At 42.6% G+C, this 25,279-nt stretch overlaps 1 protein-coding gene across 8 annotated transcripts in view; it reads right to left on the bottom strand.

Moving 5' to 3' along the window:
• LOC142582219 (rho guanine nucleotide exchange factor 11-like) overlaps positions 1 to 25,279 on the bottom strand; it is a 249,425-nt gene that overhangs the window by 216,712 nt on the left and 7,434 nt on the right. For 4 of the 8 annotated variants that reach the window (XM_075691661.1, XM_075691659.1, XM_075691655.1 and 1 more), the window contains exons 2-5: positions 25,127 to 25,238; positions 20,747 to 20,845; positions 15,994 to 16,073; positions 5,989 to 6,093 (exon numbers count right to left, since the gene is read on the bottom strand). In XM_075691661.1, the coding sequence (XP_075547776.1) occupies positions 5,989 to 6,093; positions 15,994 to 16,073; positions 20,747 to 20,845; positions 25,127 to 25,155 (313 nt within the window). In that variant the 5' untranslated portion in view covers positions 25,156 to 25,238. The remainder of the gene's footprint in view (positions 1 to 5,988; positions 6,094 to 15,993; positions 16,074 to 20,746; positions 20,846 to 25,126; positions 25,239 to 25,279) is intronic. The other 4 variants (XM_075691656.1, XM_075691658.1, XM_075691663.1 and 1 more) reach the window with 4 other exon arrangements.

The raw sequence follows: 25,279 nt of genomic DNA on the forward strand, positions 1-25,279 counted from the left end.
GGAAACATGTTGAGCTGGCATGGAGGTTGCGATAGATTTGGGGTATGTGTTGTGTGGTCAGTGAGCATCCCAATACTCATATATGCATTGTGATTGTTTGCTTCAAGCTAAATTATGTAAAAGATGCACCAATTAGCACAATTAGAAACTCTATTCAAGTGCCCTGGCTACTACAGGCTACTGTCATGACAGAACCCTTTGCCACAAGTGCTAGAGTATGTCTATGTGACCATTCAATGCCAAATGTTGTATAAAAATGTGACACCCATTGCATCTAAGAATTTTCAAGAGCACATTTATTTTTTATTTATTTATAAAGACATCGCAGGTGCCAATAGAAACATTGAGTGATGGGAAACCAGAACAAATTAATCCTGTTTATGACTATAAAACTTGTCTACAATACTTAACAAGCAATTTTACAAGAAGTGAGTGTACAAATTCTCCCGGAATGCTCCGTTCTGTAGTGATGGAACTAAGGCTATCAGGAAGATCATTCCAGAGTGCAATGGCTTGCGGCAACTCTGAGGAATTAAAATCTTTGGTTCTACCAAACAATCGCTTGAGGCTGAGATGATTATGAAGATGTCTAGAAGTACGTAGTGGGGTTACAAGGGGCAATTTGTGCTGTGTTGTGTCGTGAATGTATTTGCATATCAGGCATAACAGGGTGATTGTTCTACAGGTACATAATGCATGAAGGGATAAGCCTGCTTTAGTTCGAGTGACACCAGAGTACCAGTCGTAGCTGGGTGAAATGAATCTGGCGGCTCTGTTTTGTAGTGCTTCTAACATTGAAATGAGCTAATCTTGATGAGATGACCAGATCGACGAGGCAAATTCAACCAGCAGATGAACGAAGGTTACATAAGCTAATTTGCATGTGCTAGGAGTGAGTGATGTAGGTTTTGACATAAATAACCCTAGTGTTTGTGACGCCTTTGCACATACGCTAATGATATTGGTTTTCCATAAAACATCAGTTGTGAGATTCAAACTCAAGTACTTATTATATAATATATGACTGCGCCCAAGCCACTGCTGAGCTGTTTATTGAGTAGTAAAAGTTTGAATTTGACAGTTTATGAGAAAAACTATTTCGCACTTTGACAAGTTGAGGGTCATTAGCCAATTACAACACCAGGAATGGAATCATACTGAAGGCAGCTGTGGTCATCAGGACTTTACGTATCAGCTCTATATGCGATACAGCTGATCAGCTCTATATGTAATGCGATTGTCGGCAAATAGTTGCATGCAGGAGGAAATGTTAGAGGGTAAGTCATTATTGTAAATTAGAAAAAGCAGTGGACCCAAAACACTGCCTTGTGGCATGCCAGAAGTCAAATCAAGAAGAGAAGAAGGGGAATTTATTACTGTTAAGTGCCTATGAAATGTCAAAAAAGTTCGAAGTGAAGATGGCATTTGTGAGCCAAGTTAAGAGCAGATAATATTGAAATGAGCCGAGAGTGAACAACACAATCGGATGCTTTAGAGTGGTCTAGAAATATACAAACAGTTACAACAATCAAACAATCAGATACAAACAATCCTTGTTAAAATGCACGTTGGATGTAAATTCCAATAGCTGTATCGCACAAAAATGATTTTCTAAACCCATGCTGATTATTATAGAAGAAGTTGTTAGACTGTTTCAGCAATTTGCCACAGATGCAGGTTAGTTAGATAGGTTGGTAATTTTTCGACTAATTCTTGTTACCACTTTTGAGCACGGGAACTATTTTGCCGACCTTCAAGTCGCTCGTGAGCAGTCTTAATGATACTGATTGCATGAAAATGATGCACACAATTTGGCTAGAGATGGACAATGTATTCTTTAGTATTTTGGAATTGATGTTATCCATGTCTGTGGAGAATGATACTGAGATTTGAGATTAGTTTTGCTATCCCTTCTGCTGTAATGTTAATGTGCCTGACACCATCATCATCAGCTTATATTATGTCCACTACACGACAAAGGCCTCTCCCGCGATCTCCAATTACCCCCGTCCTGCGCCAGCCGAAGCACCTGCAAATTTCCCCAATTTCGTCGCACCCCCTAGTCTTCTGTCATCCTCTACTGCACTTCCATACTCTTGGTACCCATTCTGTAACCCTAATGGTCCAACGATTATCTAACCTGCCCATTACATAACCTGCACAGCTCCATTTTTTTTCTCTTAATGTTCATTAATATCATAATATTGGCTATACCAATTTGCTCTCTGACCCAAACCGCTCTCTTTCTGTCTTTTAAAGTTATGCCTAGCATTCTTCGTTCCATCACTCTTTTCGCAGTCCTTAATTTGTTCTCAAGTTTCTTTGTCAGTCTCCAAGTCCCTGCCCCATATGTCAGCACCGGTAAAATGCACTGATTGTATACTTTCCTTTTCAATGATAACGGTAAGCTTCCAGTCAGGAGCTCACGGTTTTTGCCATATGCAATCCAACCCATTTTTATTCTTCTGTGAATTTCCTTCTCATGGTCAAGGTTTCCTGTAATTAGTTGACCTAGGTAAACGTACTCCTACAGAGTCTCTAGAGGCTGACTGGCGATCCTGAATTCTTGTCCCTTGCCCGGTTATTCATCATTATCTTTGTACTTCTGCATATTAATCTTCAGCCTCACTCTTACACACTCTCTGTTAAGGTCCTCAATCATTTGTTGTAGCTCGTTTGCAGTGCTGCTGAATAGAACAATGTCATCGGCAAACCGAAGGTTGCTGAGGTATTCACCGCCGATCCTTACTCCCAAACCTTCCCAGTTTAATAGCTTGAATATTTCTTCCAAGCACACAGTGAATAGCTATGAAGAGATTGTGTCTCCTTGTCTGACCCCTTTCTTTATAGGTATCTTCCTACTTGTGAAGAATTCAGGTGGCTGTGGAATCTCTGTATGTATTTTCTAAGGTATTTACGTAAGCGGTCTGTACTCCTTGATTACACAATGCCTCTATGACTGCTGGTATCTTTACTGAATCGAATGCTTTTTCGTAGTCTATGAAAGCCATATAGAGAGGCTTATTGTACTCTGCAGATTTCTCGATAACCTAATTAATGACACGGATGTCATCCATTGTAGAGAACCCCTTCCTAAACCCGCCTGTTCCCTTGATTGACTAAAGTCCAATGTTGCCCTTATCCTATTTGAGATTATTTTGGTAAATATTTTATATAATACTGGGAGTAAGCTAATAGGCCTATAATTTTCAGTTCTTTAATGTATCCCTTTTAGTGGATTAGTATAAAGTTCGTATTTTTCCAGTTTTCTGGGACCCTTGCAGTTGATAGACATTTCATATAAAGAGCCGCCAGTTTTTCAACCATTATGTCTCCTCTATCTTTGATTAAATGGACTGTTATTTCATCTTCTCCTGCCGCTCTTCCTCGTTTCATGTCTCGTAAGGCCCTTCCGGCCTCATCGCTAGTTATAGGAGTTTCTGTATCCTGTTCATCACTGTTTCTAATGGAGGTATCCTGACTACTCTGGGTACTGTAAAGGTCAGTATAGGATTCTTCCACAGCATTTATTATACCTTCGATATTGCTGATGATATTACCCTGCTTATCTTCCAGTGCATACATCTTGGTTTGTCCTATGCCAAGTTTCTTTCTCACTGATTTCAGGCTGCGTCCATTTTTTATGGCTTCTTCAGTCTTTCTAACGTTATAGTTTCGGGTAACCCTTATCTTTGCCTTGTTGATCAGTTTCGACAGTTCCGCGAATTCTATCTTATCTCTTGAGTTGGACACTTTCATTCTTTGTTGTTCCTTTATTAGGTCCTTTGTTATTTGGGAGAGCTTGCCTACTGGTTGCCTTGGTGCCTAGCATCCCACTTCAGTTGCTGCCTCTGAAGTCAGCTTTGTTACAGTTTCATTCATTAGCTCTATGTCATCATCATCATCTCTCTGTTCTAAGGCTGCAAATTTGTTTGCAAGTACCAGCCTAAATTTGTCTGCTTTTACCCTTACTGCCTCTAAGTCGACTTGTTTCTTCTTGATCAATTATACTGTTTCTCTCTTCAAATTGAGGTGAATGCTAGCCTTCACTAACCTATGATCACTGCACTTTACCCTACCTATCACTTCTACATCCTGCACTATGCTGGTATAGGCAGTTTATGATGCTGGCACCATAGACTGAAAATCGATATCGGGAAGAATGGGCACTCAGGAATGATCTTCAACATGACTGATGTAAAGAATCTGTTAAACTCGAACCCAGATTGTTGACTGGACATTGCTGCCTGGTCACAATTAAGGACAATCACGTTGTGGGTGAGACAATCAGGACAAAATAATTCGCCAAAACTTTTTCAGGTCTACCTTATGAAGGGAACATAGATCATGTAAGTAATACTTGTTTTTAGCTGAGATTACTTCGGCACAGTAATTCTTTACGTAATCTTTGTAATGAGCCCATGCACAAGGACAGCTCGAATTTTTAGCTCATTTACACAGCAGTTTTTTTTTGGTTACATAAAGTAAGAAGATGCTTGTTAAACCATGGTTTAGACTTATCATTAGTTATTGTAATTAAGGTAATGTACTTATCAACTAACGCTGTCTTTAAAGAGCACCCAGTTTTCATTAACTGAACGACAGGAAAAAAGGGTAGGGATGTATCACTATAAAACGTAGTTAGATCAGTGTTCATATCAACATAGTTAGCCTTATTATAATCATGGATTTGTTTGACAGCTACGCCTGCAAATGGCAACGGAATGTTAACTTGTAAATGCAGTAACTTATGGTCACTGAAACCTCCCAAACAAGAAATAGGGTCAACTGTTTCGGGAACATTAGTCAATAACAGACCGAGGACTTTCGAGCTTGCTGTGGGTTCACACACTACCTGAAATAGGTTAAGATCTAATGCCAAGTTAACGAACTCGGCCGAACTTCGATTGGTAGAAGACAGCTGGGACCAATTGATATCCAGCAGATTAGAGTCACCAAAAATGTAACTGTTATTCGTGGAAAATTGTTGGATAGCACTTTCAATACTGTTATGCAGTTGTTCAACGAAAATGTGGTCTTGATCTGGTGAGCAGTGGCAGGCACTAATGCAAAATGCAAAAAGCTACTATTAGATCTGTTATGCCCACAAATAATTGGCTAGGTCTGTGTCAGTTCATAGCCAAGCTATCACCTGTCCACCACCTCTGAATATATAAGACAATGAGCATAAAGTTAAATGCTATCATATAGGAGCTCTAGTAAGAGGTCCCAGGGTATGCTTGATGAAACACTACATAATTACATCAAGGGCAAAGCTATGATGCAGCTGCATAATGACCCAGTTGAATAATAATTATTGGTTAGTCAAAAATTTATTATTTATTGTTAAATTTCTGACAGAAAATGCAGCTGTCATGTATCTGCATCAAACTATTTTTCCTTTAAGTTTTGTTCAGACAACAGTGACCAAATGAAGCCGGACCAGGAAACAGACAGCTGTCCGAAAATAAGCAGAGAAACATGTAAAAAAAGATAGCTTGAGACAAACAGAAAATTTAATTCATGGAATTTATTAACATGGTAGTCTCATAGTCTAGCTCATTACAGGTAAAGCTGATGATGATATATAGTGTTTATTGGCACGAGGGCCAAGTGACAGGTAAAGCTAATGACAGGTAAAGTGATGAGTTAAAAGACAACGCTGTAATGAGAAGCAGAGGTGAGATCGCACAAGCATCTCGCTTTCCGAGTGTTCGATTCACCTGCTGCATCACTGAATAGGCAATGTTCAATTAGCGCTTCTGCCTCGCTACGCTGACGACCACCAATGAAAGTGCGGCACCGGCGACTCACGAGTGCAGGGAAACATTTGGAAAGCGAGGTGTTTGCACACTCTTAGGCATGCATGCACATGCTATCTGACAAGTGATTAAGTCAACTCATCAGTCAAGTGCAACTACTAACACATGGAGCACTGTCTGGCAAGACCTGTTGGCAGTTGTACAAGTAAGCAAAAAGGGGGCCCACCTGGTTTGACGGACTGCACAAAAACGGGATTATCGCCTGATACAGTTAGGCCATAGCCCTTCTCATCTCGCCGCACGATCAGGCACCGCTGCACCAGCAGGACACCTGTGCACACAGATGAATTCCCAAGGGTATTCCAATGAGACAATGTTCTGGGATGTGGTAAAGCCGCATTTTATGCTCCACCAAGAAAAGTCCTTGTCAGAGCATCCCTTTAGCACACTACTCAGAACTGACATTACCCTGCACGTAACTAGCAATGGCACACAAATGCAGTTGAAGGCACAAATAAGTTCAGCACAATGCGTTGGCGGGCTAGTTGGTGCGAATCCATGAATACTTTGTTTAGCGCAAAACGACAGGCACAAGAAAGACGACAGAGTGGCTCACAATCTAAAGAATGTCGCCACTAGATACAAAATTCCAGTAGTGTTTTCCGCTCCTCAGAAACTGTCAATGTTGTGCAGCCGTATTTCTGAAACAAGTAAAAAACCTGATTGTGAAAAGAACCACGTGAAGTTTGTAGATTGCAGCGTCGGTGTGGTTTATAAGATTCCCTTGTCATGTGGCAAAGTGTATGTAGGGCAGTCAGGCCGCTGTGTTAACGAGCGCCTTAGAGAACATGAGCGATCCATACCAAGAGGCACAGGTTCCCATTTGGCTCAGCATTGTAAAACATGCAAGTGCAAACCCATGTTTCGTGATACCCCGATTTTGAAAAAGAGCCGCGACACCACCGCCCGAGAGTTATCGGAAGCATTTTTCATTCAGTCATTGGGGTCACAGTGCATTAGTGTGCCTTCCTTAACCTTGTACAGCACTGAATTTGGTTTTTTGGATTCTGTCGCATGAGTGCGCTCTTAGGATCGGATGTTGGTGGCTCCACCGCATGGTGCTCACTGCGCATGTTCCTCTGGTTTGAGCGGTCTATAAAGAAGTGACGCAATAAAATGATGTCAGTTGAGAGTAGCGCCTTGTCCTGGTCGTTTTTCTTGTGCCTGTCGTTTTGCACTAAACAAAGTATTCATGCATAAATAAGTGATTTTATACTTTTACACATGGGTGTACAGCCATGCTAATACTTAACCTGAAAACATTTTAAGCATGTTCTTGCTTCTCCTGCGGAGAGTGTTGGAGATTTCTGGTTGGGGTGCCTCAAGTGTGCTAGCCTAATCAATCTTCCTTCCCAATACTAACTGTTCCCTCCCTACAGCCCATGTTTGATATAATTAAGCTGCCACACATGTGCCTTCATACTCGAGTTAAGTCTGATGGTGGCTATACGTAGTACTCATGTAACAACATGTCATTATGATGGACAGGATATACCTAATAAAAGATGCATATACCGCCAACCCACATTTCTTAGCTTGAGTTGATTAGCAGTTCATGCTACACAAATACAACACCTACAATTAGGAAATTCAAGTCCTGCTTTTCATAGTTAGCAGAGAATGGAATTGTAACAACACTGTGACCTGCCTTGTGCTACCATTATGTTCCAAAATGTACTTTCAACATTGTCGGCTGCTTTAACCACACAGTGCAATGGTACCTAAGCAATGTGCTTAACAACAAAGACAACAAAGAGCACTCTGTGGTGTGTTTCTGCGTGTCTCGTCAAAATGTTCCGCAATCCAACATCTAAAAGATAGGCAACTGACCATGTGCTATTAGCCTCATTTGTTATCAGATCAGCCTGTAAGAGTTGTAGCCTTCTTTCTTGCTCTTTTCTTTATGAAAAATGTACAAGAGAAAGTTAATGCTCTCCACAAATGCAGCAATTTCCCTCTTGCTTCCCTGGAGTTTCAGCTACTAAGAGTTTCTTCAGTAATTAAACCTCTCTAACACCTCAATGCTGCTGCTTCTTTCTCAAAATGCCCAACCTACTGCAAGCACGTTAAAAAATGTGTTAATTGTGCACAAGTTTTCTACAATGATTGTTGAAGTAAGCGAAGCTTCGTGTAATTAGACTGTCTTTTCCACTTCTTATTGTCAAGCTTCTCGTCTTTTGATCTAACTGAAGCAGCTTCACCTGCTATGTCACTCTTCACTGATTGATGGACGACTTCATTTGAAAATACCCCTGCAGTGCGACACAACACGTCATCTCAGAGCACCAGTGTAGCACATGCCCTGAGGTGCGTCTCTTCAGCCACAACCGAGTGCAAGTATGTATGCATCCACCACTGAAAGGATGACATCGTTATAGACGCAACCAATTGATCAGTGTAGTGCTTTACACGTACCTTCCTCCTTTTATGATGACCTTCACAGCAACAGTAACAAGTTCTCATAAAGGACAATGTCATCTTAAGAACTTTGCAATGCTAACAATGTTGTCTTTGTCCACTATAGCAATGCCTGCTGTTTGCTCAAAGATGCATGCTGCTGCGCCCCGCAACCTTTCAGAGTGGGGAATGCCATCCCTGCGACATGCAGTTATCCCGCTTCACACTATGATTCTTCACACTTGTCAGCAGCCAAAATTGACCTGTCCACACCGGAGTGAAGGCCCGTGCGAGGCTACGCTTCTGGTCACCTGTCAGTCGTGCACAAACTGGCATGACCACGCCTGGGATCGAAGTCAGTGTGCGTTCTCCCTACTTTCCCTGTTTGTGCCCAGTGATGTGTGTGTGTTCCTGACCGGGCTCCCTTTGGAGGAAAAGGGCAACCAGTTCACCGATACCATCGGCTCACCAATACTATCAGCTCACCAATATCATCGACTCACCGATACCATCGGCCTAGTGATACCATCCGCCCAGTGATACCACCAGCTCACCGAAATTGGTCTCCCGATGCCATCTGTCGCCTTACGCTAGATTGGTGGAAACCATGAACAATGACGACGCAGGCATAAGAAGCGGGTCCAGATGGCTGTGGGGGGAGGAGGACGCTCGGAAACAGCGTGACTCGGACATGCTAAGACACTAGCATAGTGTGCTTCGATAGTTGGAACCGTTTTGTAATCTTAACCATGTACCTTTCTGAATACATCTATTTTTTCTTCATTCTCTTAAAAGTTGCTTGGAACCCTTTCTCCCGGCACCTGGCACTGCACCATCGATGGAAACTTTGTTGCCCACATGGACCCCTGACTTCACAACAGTGGTAAACAGCGGTGAGATTGACTTCACGGAACTTGGGACGTGCTGACTTCGCAACAGTGGTTGGCAGCTTATGGGATCGGGTGGCATTGACTACAACGGTGTGGTGAGTGCTGCATGTTTGCATCTCTTTTCACCAGACTTACTAGTGCAGGCAGTTGGCAATGATGTTTGGTGTTATTAGTTATTTTGTCTCGTAGACCAAGAATCGAGTGTCTCGCGGGCTAAACTGCTAGTAGGGAAAAAACACAGGGTGCACGGTGAGCAGGGAGAAGTTAAAAAACCCAAGAACTCCTCAAAATTCATGAGCAGATGGGCATTTCGGTTGGCCCTGCGAAAGGCAGAAATTGGAGCTTTTGCATAACGAGAAGAGGAGTTGGGAGGAGGCCAGTGAGGCCAGGAAAATTATGTTGTAAGAAAAGAGCGCGACGAACGAGAAATTCTGCAGTCTCCTGAGGATAGCGATAAGGGCGGGCCAACGAGTGCCAAATGTTTGCTCTTCATGTCGCCAGAACCATCTCTAGTACAAGAAAGCAGATGCTAGGAGATCATGCTAGGAGGCTGGTGGGTACAGTTTTGGAAAATTCACCTTCTTTAAATAAGCATTTCAGTCTTAAGGAAGGGTGAATTTTGAAGGCAAACGAGATCACTACGGAGAAATTCAAAGTGCAGGAACTACTTCTAATTTACGATGAATTAGGCAGTTCCGTCGGCTCCGCAAAAACGAAAGCAGCAGTTCTAGACGTCATGAAGGCAGAAGTGACGGTTGAGGAGGCTGATGAGGCTTGGGAAACCATTGTTGAAAGAAAACAAAAGGCAGAGGAGTGCGAGAGACACGAGCAGGAAGAAGTAGAGAGGCACAAGAGGCGCAAGCGCAAAGCAGTGGAGAGGCGAGAAAGGCACAAGCGAGAAGCAGAAGAGTACAAGAGGCGCGAGCAGGAGGCAGAGCAACGACATGCTTTTAGGATGGCAGAACTTGAGCGCGAAAGTCAGATACTCAGATGGCAGATAGCTCGACACCAGCTCCACACTTTCGAGGCAGACAACAATGTAATTAATTTCCTCGCTGATTTCGAAAGTGTGTGTGAGAAAAAGGGTGTCAGCCGGGACTTGTGGACCGAGAGATTACCAGCACTAATCCCATTGGGTATCGCTAAATGCTTCATAAACTGCTTGTCCAAGGAGAAAGCACGAGACTCCAATAGGGCTAAGAAGGCTTTGTTCAGACACTTCAGTTTGGAATTTTGCGCCGAGTTCGAAGGCCAAAAAGAGAGAGTGGCAAAATTCGCAGAGGATAGCTGCATGCAACAGCGACAGAGAGAAGCAAGAGAGCGCGATGTGATGCCGGGAAGCCAAAGGTTAACAAATCTGTCCGTAGGAATGTTAAACCGGAGACTTCAAATTCCCAGGGCACACATCAGGAGAAAGAGGGCGATGCACCTCAAGCAGAGCAAATCAGCACGAAGGCGGCAATTTTGGCCAGCGTGCAAGAGTAAGTCAGCTATGGCTCTTCGAATGGGTCGGAGCAAACGCTGACAGAGCGAGGAGAACCATTCTCTGATATGGGAGCTTTCAGGGCAAAAACACCAGAGGAGACTCAGAGACTGATAGGCGTGTCCCCTATTGAGCAGCAGTCAGAGGACCAAGGAACAATTCCCGAGGCAGCTGCGTGCAGTCACGAGTATAACGTGTTAGTAGCCAGAAACGAGGAAAAGGCAGTAGAGAGCAGCAGTTTTCCCACACAAGAAACGGAGGATCCGTTAGGTTGAAAGGAGGTGGCAAGTACAGCCGGCCTTCAGGAATATGTCACCTATGGCTGTTTGGATAAGTTGGAACAGATGGTGAAGAGAAGGCGTAGGCACAGGAGGAGAAAGGCGAACGCTGTCGAGGCGTCTAGAATCAAATGTGCGAAGCGCCAAGGCAACAGAGGCAAGGACGCAAAAGTCCGGATCCAGCCAAAGACTGTGAAAGAGCAAAGGACAGCAAAGCTTAGGAGTTTGCAGAGATCGGGGGTCAGCGTGAAGCACGTCGCGAAAAAGAGTTTCGTGAAGATTCAGGCATAGCAACTATGAAGCAGTTGCAATGCCTGAACGTAGAAACAACAGTGAAGCACAATAAGAACAACAGGTTTACTGACTGTCGTATGGGTGTGGTTTATAAAATTCCCCTTAGCTGTGGCCAGTTCTACGTAGGGCAAATGGGACGGTGCATCAATCAGAGGCTAATGGAACATAAAAGGTCGTTAACCGCTGGATCACCTTCTAATCTTTCCCTACATTGCCAAGATTGTAACTGCACGCCAGAGTTAGATGAATGCGCGATATTGTACAGACATAATAATGAAGATACGTGTCTTATGGTAGAGGCATGGCATATCTATAATGGTGGAAGTGCATGCGTGAGTCAGCCTTCGGTTACTTTACATAAGGAAGAGATTAAGTGCCTTAACAGTTATCTCTCACGTAGACTGGCACATGTACCCGACTTACATGTGGGGATACCATTCCTGAGCTTGAGCAGATGAGTTGTGTCTTCTTTCTTTTTTCGCCTCAGTGCTCCCTTCAGTTGATAGTTGGCGTTCGTGTTGTCTTCTATACTCTTGTGTCCTGTCTGCATGCCTCACCTTCTTTTTTGCATTAGGCATAGCAACCGTTGCTTAAACACATGGAGGCCATCTCATTGTAAGCTGAGGAACAAAGGGAAGCCTCCTGCAGGCTGCTACAAGATCTCGTCAATAGCGAGGGCTGAGAAAGACAACTGCTTAGCACATAAGGGGAAAATGGGCGTTCGTGTCTGTGAATGTACCCCTCTCCTAGTACACAGAGGCTCATGTTCTAAAGTCGTAGCTACGAGGTGTGTCAGGCAAATGAATGAGTTTTGCCTTCTTCACAACCGCACTTTGTGAGAACCCCAGAAGGCGCAGCCCTCTCGAGCTCGTCTGAAGGGATTTTTTAATGTTTTAAAGGGACACTAAAGGTTACCAGAAACTCAAGTTAAAGTGGTAGAGCAATGTTCTAGAACGTCTAAGGCGTCAATATAATCGCGAACAGAGCTTTAGTAACCGAGAAATTGAGGTAAATGCATGACACGATTTGAGACCCCCCAGCGACATTCCGGTACTAAACCAATGACGAAAGGACTCCTCACAATTTGTGTTACTAATACTCAACTACTCGTATTAAAAATATCATTTCATTCGATTATAAGACGGAAAAAAATGCTACTTGTCTACGTCTATTCGATTCTAAGAAAAAATAACATTTTGACGTTACCCTTCAGTAATATGGGTGTTCGAAAGGTTTCGTTTTCGCTCGACTCTGCGCGCTCGACTCTGCGCCGCGCACACTTTGGAGTTTCAGTAGTTTCGTTATCGCGTCGTGCTGTGAGGGTTCTGCTGGCTCGCGAAGCTTTCATTTGGAACAAGCAGCGAGAATGCCACGTCCATGTGATGTTGTGGGAAGCCCTCGTTGCTTTCCCGCTCCGGAGAGCCGGTGTCGAAGCCACCGTCGTAGTACGCAACGACGCCGGCAGTGCGAGCCCTCAGCAGCAGGTCGCGCTCGTCGGTGCTCAAATCGCTGAAGTTGAGCCCACCATCGCAAGCCAATCTGTCGGTGTCAGGGTCCATTGCGACGAGCGTCGAAGTTAGCGTCATAGAATGAAGTACCAGCCTCTGGGCGTCTTGCGCTGGAGTTTGAGGTATAGTAGCGGCGCCTGGTGGCGGTGCGGGAAACGACATCTGGGTCGTGCCAGCTCAATTGGGTCGTATTGAGCCCTGGCTGTGGCGAAGCACGTTTCTAGGCCGAGTTTTGCGTCGATTCGCACATTTTTATGCCCTGTTGCGAGTGCGAAAAGGCTCGTCGCTTCTCATAGACCACGCTGCGAGCTCGCCGCAGCCTATAGTTTAACGAAAACGGACTCTCCGTGTGCCGTGGGACGTAATTCGTTTCTCCTTCCGCTAGCCACCATACTCCCGCTTTCGCTCTGCTGTCGGCTCTGTCTTGGCTCTGTTTCTGGCCGCGCGTTCGTGTTTTGCGCAGAAAAGCCGTAGCGCCGTCTGCGGACGCCGTTCTACTCACCGATGGCGCAACGTCACTATGAGACCATGATGTCAGTACTCCTCGATCGGAGGGCGGGCGATTTGAACTGCGCTAGAGGTACGCGGACGCTTCAGAACGCATTTTCTCTTAAAATAAGCCTCTCCTTGGCACGAAACAAGCGTTTCGAGGTTTCTGTGATGGTATTTCAACAGTCCACGTTGACTTAATAGTAACCTTTAGTGTCCCTTTAAAAAGAAATCAGGAAGAAGCATTGCAAATTGTTTTGTTCTTTTGTATTCATTTTGCAGGAGATTAGTTGCACGCTAAAGGTTTGGAAAGGTGCAGGGTATACCACAATCCTTTTTTTTTAGGTTACTAGCCTTTTCGACTCAGGTTAGTTCTGTAGTTTGACATGGAAAGTTTACGTGACGACACGTGCAGAACTGCAAGGCAGACAGGTTCAGTGTTGCAAACAGTTTGGAAGGTCACGCGCAAGTTGATAAGTTATGTTTGATTTGGCAGGAGTGCTTTTGGAGGCACATTTCGTAGATTAATATTTACGACATTAATATTTTGAAACATTTAAGTTTGAGGAACTTTTGTTAGACAGAAGGCATCGTTGGTCTCTCATGCTCATAGTATGGCAGATTTTTTTTTTAGTTAATTTGATTACTTCCATGCAAACGTGACAGCTGAAGACAGGAGAAGGAAAGTGTCAGTGTTTTAGTTTCTTTTCTTACATGGAGGTGAAGGCTAAAGATAAAGAGCCTCAATGTAAGTTTAGTTGCGACTTGTTTTGAATAATCTGCACAATTTTTTTCTTTGAAGTTTTGTTATTGTTGGTTGGATTTGGTGATTTATTGAAGTTTTGTTATTATTGGTTGGATTTGGTGATTTATTCTAATCATGCTGCATCGTATTAGCGTCATTAGGAAGCGCGCTAGAAGAAGAGTGGAATAAGTGCGGCCTTCTGAGCCAATTTAGGAACGTCAGAAGGTTTTCAGATGATTTGCCCTTGTGTTGATTTTGCAATTTGCAGTTATGTAATGATCATGTAGCTATCTGGTGCTAAGTGTTAGGGACATGAAGTAATTAAGGCCAGTTGTCCCTTCGCCTTCCTGACCTGAGGAAGCTCTAATTCATGATTACTTAGCTTGATTACGTAAACCCGTTTATGTCTATTTGAGAGGACACATAATTTGAAGTTTCTGGGTACTTGTCCAAATCAATGTAACCCTTGTGTTTCAGGGTCTTCTTTTCGGTAAGGGGTTTTTGAGATTTTTTTTTTTAATTCGTACAGTCTGGCAACAAGAGTGCTGAGGCATTATGTGTGGCTGACAATGGTCGCTCCTTGGAGCTTGTCTCCTCGCAGTTATGCAGTCCAGTCAGAGCCCACCTACCAAGAGGTCTTGGGCCAAAGATTGTCATTCTCAGAAGCTGCAGCCCATGGCTGCGAACAATACAGGCATCAAGCCGGCCGAGCTGCATCGAACAACTCGACCTCCCTATGCACCAAATGGTGGCGGGTGTGCTGTTGCGCCTGGCGGCCCTTCAGAGAGGGGAATGCCACCCCTGAGACATGCAGTTCTCACGTTTCACACTACGATTCTTCACACCTGTCAGCAGCCCAAATTGGTCTGTCTGTGCTGGAGTAAAGGTCCGTGCAAGGCTACACTTCTTGTCAACTGTCAGCCGCACAAACTGGCATGACCATGCCGGGGATCGGAGTCAGCGTGCGTTCCTCCTGCTTTCGCTGTTTGTGCCCAGTGATGTGCATGCATTTCCGACCAGGCTCCCTTCGGAGAAGGCCAACCAGTTCACCGATACCATCGGCTCACTGATGCTAGGATTGGTCTCCTGACGCCGGATTGGTGGAAGCCATGAACAATGACGATGCCGGCATAACAAGTAGGTCCAGACGGCTGTGGGGGGAGGAGGATGCGCGGAAACAGTGTGACTCAGTCATGCTAAGACACTACCATAGTTTGCTCCGATAGTTGGAGCCGTTTTGTAATCTCAACCATGTACCTTTTTAAATATGTCTATTTTTTTCTTCGTTCTCTTAAACATTGCTCAGGACCCTTTCTCCCGGCACCTGACACTGCACCATCGATGGAAATTTCTTTGGCCGCACGGACCCCCAACTTCGCAACAGTGGTAGCCAGCGGTGAGATTGACCTCACGGAACTTGGGACGTGCTGACTTCGCAACAACGCACAGGCAACACAAGCCTGCTTGGTATACAAAACCCTGCACAAGTTGCTGGTCATGAACATCGTATGATAATTTACTGTTTAGCATTTCCAGTTACCGACTGCACATTGCTGCAGAGGCAAGAGTTTAATCGTGATGATGGTGGTGGGCAAAGTTTTTTTCTTTTGCTGTGCAGCGAAAATGAAGAGAGGATGTGGAGCTGGTCTCACATTGACACGGGGGTGGCGGCGACATGACGATGGCATAATGGAAAGGAGGAACGAAAACAGCAAACCCAGTTTCAAGCTCTCAAATACCAACGTAAAAAAAAATAAGAAAGGCAATAACACCAACCACAAGATGCAAAAGTAAGCACAATGTCGGCAGCTGTACAACATTTCAATGACCAGCATTACCAAGCATGTAGGTCATGACAAGGACTGGCCGATTGTTGGGGCCAACCAGAGCTCACACTGTTCAATGTGGTTAAGACTACACTATATATAACTTTGAAAAGGGAGGAACCAGTAGAGTCTAAGTTCTGCTCTCATCTCGACTTCACTTTCTGTCTCATTCTGCTGCACTACCTTTACTGTGTTGACACTGAGCGACATTGGTTCCTTCCAGGTGCTTGGGAAAAGCAGTGCTCCTGTAGCATCCCTCACCTTGGGTATCGTATCCATCAGCAGTATGGGGCAGCTCCTCCCTTTTTGGCAGTACATCACCCTTGCTGAAGCTGCCCAGCCTGCACACCAGAGGCACATCTTTAGCAAAGCCACGTTGTAACCACTCAAGCGTTAAAGAAGTACTGAAAAAATTTTAATGTTCTGCCTTTTGCTTTTTATGTAGGCGTTGACTGCATAATTATGGTGTGAAGTCTCAATTTCTCAAGAGCACCATGAGTAATTAATTGCAGTACCTTTTGTTGAACCCATTCTAAAAGTGTGCCAAATGCATTTGTGGCTTCACATCACCAAAAGTATATGTAGCAGTCATCTGGTATCACAGACAATTCAAGAGCACACTAGTGTGGTACAGTGGTTGAAGGCCATACAATGTCACTGAGATCTGCCAAATCAGCCCTTCCAATTGCATGCTTCTCTTTGAAATCCAGGGGAACCCGCTCTCCCCTCTAGTCCTGTTAAGAGGAAGCTTTAGCTCGGGCCCAACTCCGACGCAGCCTATTGAAATACATGTAAAACGCAAAAACGTTTTCCCCGTGATAAGCCCTGGATTAATATTAATGAAATTTATTGCATTCTAGAGAGAAAGCTAAATTCTAGCGACTGTTGGAAGTGTAATTTCGATTTAGGGCCTCAATTTCATTAAAAGAATTTTCAAAAATTTGAAAGTTCTAAAAATATAGAAACCCGAAGTTTATAGATAATAGCTCTGCATCAAGAACAGATATCGCGGTTTTGTAAATGGCATTCATTAGATCATTCAAAGCGGACAAATTCGATATGTCAATTTATATGTTACGTGAATTTGTTACGTCGTGTACAACAGTTCTGCAAAAGCTGTATTTCCGTAATACTAAGCTTTTTTTAGATTCATGTGTAACACATCCATTTTGTCCGATTTAGACATACTATTACATTCAATTCACAGAATTTTGATATCATTTGTGATTGCTGTGTTACAGAGTTTTAAATTTCATAGTTTAGTTTTCTGAAAATTTTTTATTTTGCCATTTCTTAATAAAAAATTTATGACCTAAATAAAAAATCGAAACTAACAGTCACTAGATTTCAAGTTCTTCTTTTAAATGCAACAAACCTCGTCAAACTTGATGCAGTGGTTGCCAAGAAAAATGAATTCTCCTTTTACATGTATTCAGACAGGAGCAGCCAAGCTAAGGCTTCCTCTTAAGTGTGGAATGGATTCAGCTTCAAGCAGTGCAGTCATAGTGTGCATGTGTGTGCATCAGTGGTTGTCAAACACATCAGGTCTCAGTTACAAGAATAGGCTCCTTATGAACTGGTCACACTAAAAGGTAACAATTATTTGTTGCTCTGTCAGGAAACTGATGCTCCATAGTGTAATTACTGGGTTGACAGCTACCCAAAAAGAAATAACAAAAACAAATATTTTCTTTTGTTTCTCACCAACAGAAAAATTGCCAAACTATAGTGACTGGACAGAACTTTCCGATCATTGTAAGCCTACTCAGGCTTGTTTTCAGTTTCTGGAGCCTGCTTGTGTTCTCATGTTTCCTGGTATTGGAATTTGATGCATACTCTCAACTTTGGGAACCATGTCGTTTTTTCAAGCAGCAAGCAACACACACTCATTTTAATGTCCCACCAGAAACAGTGTGAGGGTGACTGAGAAGACATTTCCATTTTTGTTTAGCCAAAGGTACTATGCTAAATTATGGCAATGAGTTTTTCATCACTTTTAATCAATGTATTCAGCAGCTACAGCCCCATTCCAGACTACATCATTGGATGTAATAATGCAAGGACTGAGCCAAATTCCTGGACAAGCCAGTTAGATTAAATATCTGACTCATTTACAGCTAATTTTAAATGTGCAGTACAGCTAACTGTGTTGTTATAAGGCTTGATAGGCCAGCTTCATCTGGCCACTCTGGATTTCAAGCTGACTATGACCACTTTTCACAGTGGTAAACACTCATGCATGAATGCCTAAGCTACACAACACACCAACCAAAAACAATATCACCACCACCAAGGCCTTCTTTATTTCACACAGCTCTATGCCAGGCTCTTCACAAAACAGCGTGCTTAGACAAGCACATACCCTTTCCAGTAAATAAAGCTCAAGCATCCATGTATGCATCTCGAGTGCCATGCTTCATACAAGCACTGTCACAATAGGAAAAAGTCTATACATCCGCTTACAGTGCACAAAGGAAAAAGCAGATGATTTGTGCAATGCGCACCAGAACCACAGATGGCCATGCACTCTGTGAACAGCCGCTTTGCAGCACCAATGGCACCATCCACCTCAGCTTCAAAAACACACGCGTGCCACCTACACAGCATTGCCATTGCTATTCTTTCCAAACAAATGAAGTTGGGAGCTTTTCTTAAATATTTTTTTTTCTGAAGTCTTCATCCACATTTCCATAACAGATTCACATTCTGCAGTAGATCCTAAACAGTTTTCTATACTATACCAGCATATAATTTTCCTTTTCACTGTACCAGCAATGTGATGCTCAACACCAGAAGTTCTCATGTACTGTCTACAATGAAAGCTTAGGAAGGTAGGGCTGTTAACCTCCAAGGAAGTGAATTACACCTTTCTGAAATATGTGTAACCGTAAAGTTAATTCACAATTGCAAAGTGGTGGTAGACAAGATTGCCTGTAGTCCCCATCAATTTTACCAAAAGTCATCTACTTAAGCTTAACATGAATTACGACAACTTAGTAAGAAAAGAAACTAAATTTAAAAGAACTGAACAAGGATTATTCATTCAAAATCACAAACATAGCACAACAAAGTGTTGCTGATTATGACAGATGTAATATTTAATGTTGAAATAAAATGGTCGGTTATAACATGCCTGCTAAGGGATAGGTCATGTACCATCAGCCAAAGCTTTAAAGATATCATGCGAGCAGGACAAGAGCGGGATGTATGCACTCCTGAAAGGAAGAAGAGCACAGCAGATGATGTTTCCACTGGAATGCTTTATGCACCTATATGTAATATCGCTGATCTTGCTGCTTGTCGCCATTAGAAGGCGCCAATACAGTGTGTGGTCAACATTCGCATGATACTGTTACAGATATGGCTGATTGAGCCTGGTATGGGCTGCTAAACATAGTGCAAGCCTAACAGTGGTTATGAAATGCGACATGCAATATTTAAAATCTAAAAGGTATTTTCGATGGCAGGCGATTAACCAAACACAAAGAAAATATTACTATGTCACTATGACTAAAATGGGGGACAGTGTGCAGTTTTTAATATTATAGCAAAACACTTGCTGTTGAAATGCCCAACTTTCAACAGTTGCCAGTGTCCTGCTAAGCAAGTTCTAGCAATTTACTCATGCTCAAACTGCTCTGAATAATTACTTATCAAAAGGTTGTGCTTCAACTCGATATAGGGCTCATAAAGCTCTGCTGGAATTCTTGTCAACCACAGGGCTAGGCTCCTGTCTGTGATGCTCGTAGTCTGCATGTAATGTGATGCATCATCCTGTGCCTTCTTTCTCCCTCCCTCCCTCTCTTTTTTTTTTATCTGCTTTTAGAGCAGGTGGGGAGTCATGTCCCTTTTAGGAGACAATTGCTAGCCTGCTTTTCTTTCTTTTTGGTGTTTGCATGGTTAATAATAATAATATTGCACTACACTAGCTATATGCATTGGATATGAAGGGATTGCACATCCACCCATGTAAAATACTCTTCCAAGTTTGAAGCTGCAAGCCGTTTGTTCTGTCATGTAATGCGTGGATTAGTGAGCTACTATATAAAGTGGCCAAAGAATAAGCATGTCCCTTTTTTTGCATTCCAATGTTAACTATGTAAGCCTAAATAACATAAATGGGGTGGATTTCTTAGCACATAAAATTAGTACAGATCAGGAAGAGTCGCTCAGCTAGAAGTAAATGAATGGTGACAAGAGTACATGCAAAATCATGGCCAGTTCTGCCTAGAACTTTGATAAAATGGAGATATTTAAACAAAGCTAGACAACATAAACACAGAAGATACAGGGCAATGCAAGACAAGTTAGGCCTGCATATTAAAATGCATGCACTACCAATTAAACAAACTATATATGCATGTTCAAGTTGCATTCCTAACATGTATGTTAATGGGCAAGTCTCATTAAACGTTTCATCATAAATGATGGTAACACTGCCAACCAATGTACCTAAGGACAGGTATGCCTTGACACTCTGTGGTGCATTCTAGTAGACAAATATTACGAAGCAAGGTAATGAATACATTACTACCTCAAGCACTATTCAGGAAAGTCACCAAAGCAAACACTAAAACGTGGTTGGCAAAAGCTTTCGCATAGCTTAAAGGTATATTCAAGTAGGCCAATGAAGCAGTACCACATTGTTTATTTTCGGTACAAAGTGATGTGCGTGATGTGCTGTTCCTGACACTAAAATCACATATCACAGAGGCACAATTTTAAACATGCAAGACAATTAGTAAGAAGCAACAAAGAACTGCCTGCTGTGTCAGTAACCATATGTGCACCAAAGCTAATATGGCTTAGCAGAGCTTACAAGCGTGTTAAGAAGCCGAATGTGAGGTTAGCAACCGTTACACAGTGTAAAGCATGCATTTGCCATTAGTGCCATTTACATTTGAGCAGTAGCATGCAAATAATGACTGAAGTGCTACAGCAACCCCATTATCTACTGCCAATGAACAGGCACGCACACATAAATACAAGGCAGCAAAGGGGAGGCGGTCCTTACCGCACTGCATCTGTGCGCACAGGGCGTCCAGCTATTGATTTGTTTTTTGCACGTGTGCGAGTGCCTGAGTTGTGCCTGTGAGTGGACCGGGTGTGGCACCTAGACAAAACACAAGCGCGAGCGGTCACACAGTAAACTGCCACAACGCTGCTGTTTGACATTCACGTCCCACCCAGTTCGAGCTGTCATGCAGGACGACATGCTCAGGGCTGATGAATGTATGTGCCACATGACACAGAACAGACACTTTGACAGCCAAAGTGGACACAAAACTCATTTAGGCATAAACACACCAATTTGGAAGCTGCTTGCAATAAGCACAGTCAAGATCACTTGAGAAGGTGCTGAAAGCTGCTCGTTAATACAAGGCATTTCATAAGCTCGGGAGAGAACAACACTAGTATCGAAGAGCTGTTAGATGGCAGATGAACGAAAGTAAACAGGAATTTGTCAAGTAAGAAGCATGGTAGAGACAGCGGAATCTCAGGTCTCATCTTTTTTTGTTCAGAGTAATGTGAAAGTCAGTTTCAATCTTGGAATGTGATATTGAACTCATGAACACATTTCTATGCTTTCCTCCCAAAGTTTTCCTGCCTAATGAACGGATTTGGTGCCCGAAAGCAGCTGCCCTGCGTAACTTCAAAAGAAAATGCTGGCCCATCCAGAATTGATTGAGGCGCAGTCTTTTAATTCTTTGTCTATTTCTTTTTATTTTCCTGGCCATGCTATTTTCATGACATTCGTGACACAGTAAAATGAATCTGTGCATTCTAAAGCATTTCCAGAACTGCTGTGAGGCATGTCGCTGTTGCAGGCACCAGATTTAACAAGCATTCAAAAGTGAAATCAAATTAAATAACCCTGTTAAGATCACTGCATGTTGTCAGATTCTACATCACAGCTCATTTTAGTTGTTTGTACAAAACGACTGAAAGAAAAATTATGGTGCTTGTATCGTTTAGAACGTTCCATACTTACCAAACTTAATTATTGACTTTGTGCCTTTCTTTCTGCATGACGGCTCACTGCTGTACTCAAGGAAAGTGAACATCACCAGCCATATATCCAGATATTCATTCATTGCTATGCAGATAGAAGATAATTATTGCCTTAAAGCTTTTTTATTAGTGATTAATACAATCTGACTAGTGGCTACTATATACTACAGATACGCTAGTATTGAGTAGTGTAGACGTAATATATGACAAAGGGTCTATCATCCCAAGATAATTCCACTAAGCCCCTGTAAGCAAAATTGCCGTAGTTACATCCTGCTTTGAATATTATAAACCATAGCCCAAAGTAGACAGATGGAGGAGAAAAACTATCTTATGTATGTGTCTCAAATTTGTGTCAATTTTGCCCTATGGTTCACAATATGATGGTTTACCAGTACAACTAAACTGTCACAATTTGCATAATGCCCCAAAACTTTACTGGAGGGGTCTTGGCAAAGTTTAGGTCACTAAGCCCGCTTTGGTATGCATGCTAAGTAAACCAGCATTCCTGCATTCTATCCCCACAGGGTGCTTTTGCCTATGTTTTTTTTTTTTATGGAAGTGAAAGGTTGACATTACACATTATTTCTACAGCTTACATAAGAAGACTGGTGTTCGCTTTGGAACTGTGTGTTCTTTCATCTTACTAATCAATTTAGCAAGCAACATTTCCAAATTTAATAAGAGAAGAGAGAAAAAGCAATACAAAATTGAATCCTCTCACTTTGGCCCTTCACTTCATCTTTTCCGCTAAGGTACCATATCATATAACTTTCGTTGCAACCATTCTTACTTTTCCCATGGTGATTTCAGGCAGAAACACACCAAGCAACAGTAGCTATGTGGCTCAAGGCACTGCACAACCTGCCATGGAAGTTCAGCTAAAGTGCAGCAGACAGCAGGTGCGCAGCTGATGTGTGGTGCCCATGGGCAAAGGTGGCAATGCCCTGTGTTGAATCACCTGGACGTTTATGCAACATGTACGCTGACATATAAGCTAATAAGAATACAGCTGCATTTTACATCCCCCCCCCCTTTGTGTGTGACATCATAAGCAGCTGACAGTTACTTGTACAATTTCTCCCACTTATACATGCAAATAGATGAGCATTTGTTCCAACTATTTTATATGTAGGCTGTAAGCATACAAACCAGATTGAAATGGATGCTAAAGAGAAAAATATGTTGATCTGTATTATTAAAATGCGCTTCTACAAGACCAAAAGATCCACTCTTACTACAATATGATCAGGCTTGATAGGCTAGAAAAGATACAAAAACAAAAGACAGGTGGAGACTACACTGTATTCCAAAGGGGCTGGACTCTGCCACTTTTGAGAATTTTCACTGCACCACAACGGCCCAAATAGGAAAAAAAGAAAGTACTTTAAAGTTCACGACGTCACACTGATGTACTAGAAGTGGAGTTTCTGCAAAAAATTGAAGTTTTTCCTTCTTTTTCCTTTATGGTAATTGACCTCTTACCACAATATTAACAAAAATGGTGTTTCGAAAGAAATCCGTCAAAACTGATTCAGCGTTTCTCTTTAGCACCCCCCACTGAACTAAAACTGATAACTTCCCTGCAGTGTAAACTGCACAGCCCATTAAAGATTGTGTTGGAGCAAGTTGGACATGGCAGCATTTACTACTAACTCATCTGTATAAATTAATTTGCTTCAGTAAAAATCCATGCAAGAGGAAAAGCATCAAAGGTAGCCTCACACTACATTCTTTGAAATGTAGTGAATTCAAAGGGTTCTGCAGTAGAAATGACAGGTGGAAAAGCTAGTACAGGTTCATACTCGAAATGTTAATTGCAACACATGGACGAATGAAACGAAAGTCCTGTTCATGTTTAGCCATGGTGCTTACTATGTTGGCATTTTCAAATTCCTTGATTTTCCCAACTGTTTTTATGAGGATTCCTTGGCAGTCTATGACACTAGAAGTTCAAGCACAATGAAAACAATGGTAGGTTATAGCTTGCAAAGTTACTATGCCAGCCCATTATTTTTGACAACTAATACTGGTAAGCTACAAGTCAGTTGGAGTGCACTTTCAGATTTAACTAAACCATGTGTATCATGGTACTCCAACCACTCGGCCAGCCTCACAATAGCAAAACCAGCATAAGACACTCATTTGTGAATCATGTAGGTTCCAGTGGAAGTTTCATTGCCCTCTGGTGGCATATCACCAGCTTTGCCATAAATACTGCAGGTACCAATTTCCCCAATTCAGTATAACTGGGGTGTAAATCATGTTTTCCCTGAACTTTCCAGAAAAGGCAAATCCCCTAAATATTCCAGATTTCCCAGGTTGTCCCAGATGGTAGACACACTGGTTTAGATGCACTGACAGGCAGGGCAAAGTGCACACAGCGCTGTACGCTTAATCATGCATGACCAGCATGCCCAACTTTTCACCTTTCTGTTTATGTTCTGTGCACTTTCTCTTGGTCCATCTGTGTTGTTTCATACTGCACATGTCAAGTAGCTCACATTTCAGATACTGCAGTGCTGGCACACAAAAATGATGTATGACGTGTTAAAGTAAGCATTCCTTAAGTGTTGCTTCAGAAAATACATCGCATAGAGATGTGCACGAGTATGTGTACGCATGTAAACATGTGCGCTCATATGTGTGCATACCTCGTAGTGTCTTCTGGCACCCTTCGATTTTCATACTTAAAGGGTGGCTAAATTAATGTTGCCCACTCTCACACATTAAGCATTTAATGCAATTTGACAAAAATTATTGACAGTAAATAAATATTCACAGCAATAGTCTACATTAGGTTCCAAATTGGACAAAATGAATATCCATGCACTGTGTCGGCCAATGAGTACTAATTCTGTTTGATTTTTCAATCTGACATTATACATCAAAATTTTTCAAATGTTACTACTATCACGCTGGTTATTGCCCTTCCACCGAAGATGTTGTTTATAATTTACCCATGCATATAAAGTTGACAACTAAAAGGGCAGCAGTTTGCAAACAGTTTATTGCAATGCTACAGCTAATATATATAGCTCATATATTTCCCATGTCTAGTCTGTTACCACTTCAGCTTGCATGATTTACCCTCCTTAGAATCCCCACAATTAATCCAGGCTGCAAAGTCAGTACAAACTCTATGGCATGCAAGGGAGACCAAGTTTCTCGTACCAAGGTAGAGCGGTGGAGCACAATTATCATAGATAGTTATACTAAGATATGCAAGCAGCTTGCGTCGACAAATCCGGAGAATGAAAAGCTAATAAACGCACCTTATTTGCAACATTCAAACCAACAAGTGTCAGTACTGGTGTGAGCACATCAGCTCTGAAAGCTTGGCCAACTCCAGTCACAGGAAAGTATAGCCCACAATGTTTACCTGAGCCTGTCCATAGTTACTGGCGCCATAGAGCCTCATGTCAACTGCGCCAAGATAACTTCAAGCCTCATGTCCAATCATTTTGTTCATCTGCAGTGTACCTGTGGAGTGACTATTCATGAGAGCAGAAGTTACTGAAGGTTCTCACATAGC

The sequence above is a fragment of the Dermacentor variabilis genome, chromosome 5, assembly GCF_050947875.1.
Source record: "Dermacentor variabilis isolate Ectoservices chromosome 5, ASM5094787v1, whole genome shotgun sequence".
Lineage (NCBI taxonomy): Eukaryota > Metazoa > Arthropoda > Arachnida > Ixodida > Ixodidae > Dermacentor > Dermacentor variabilis.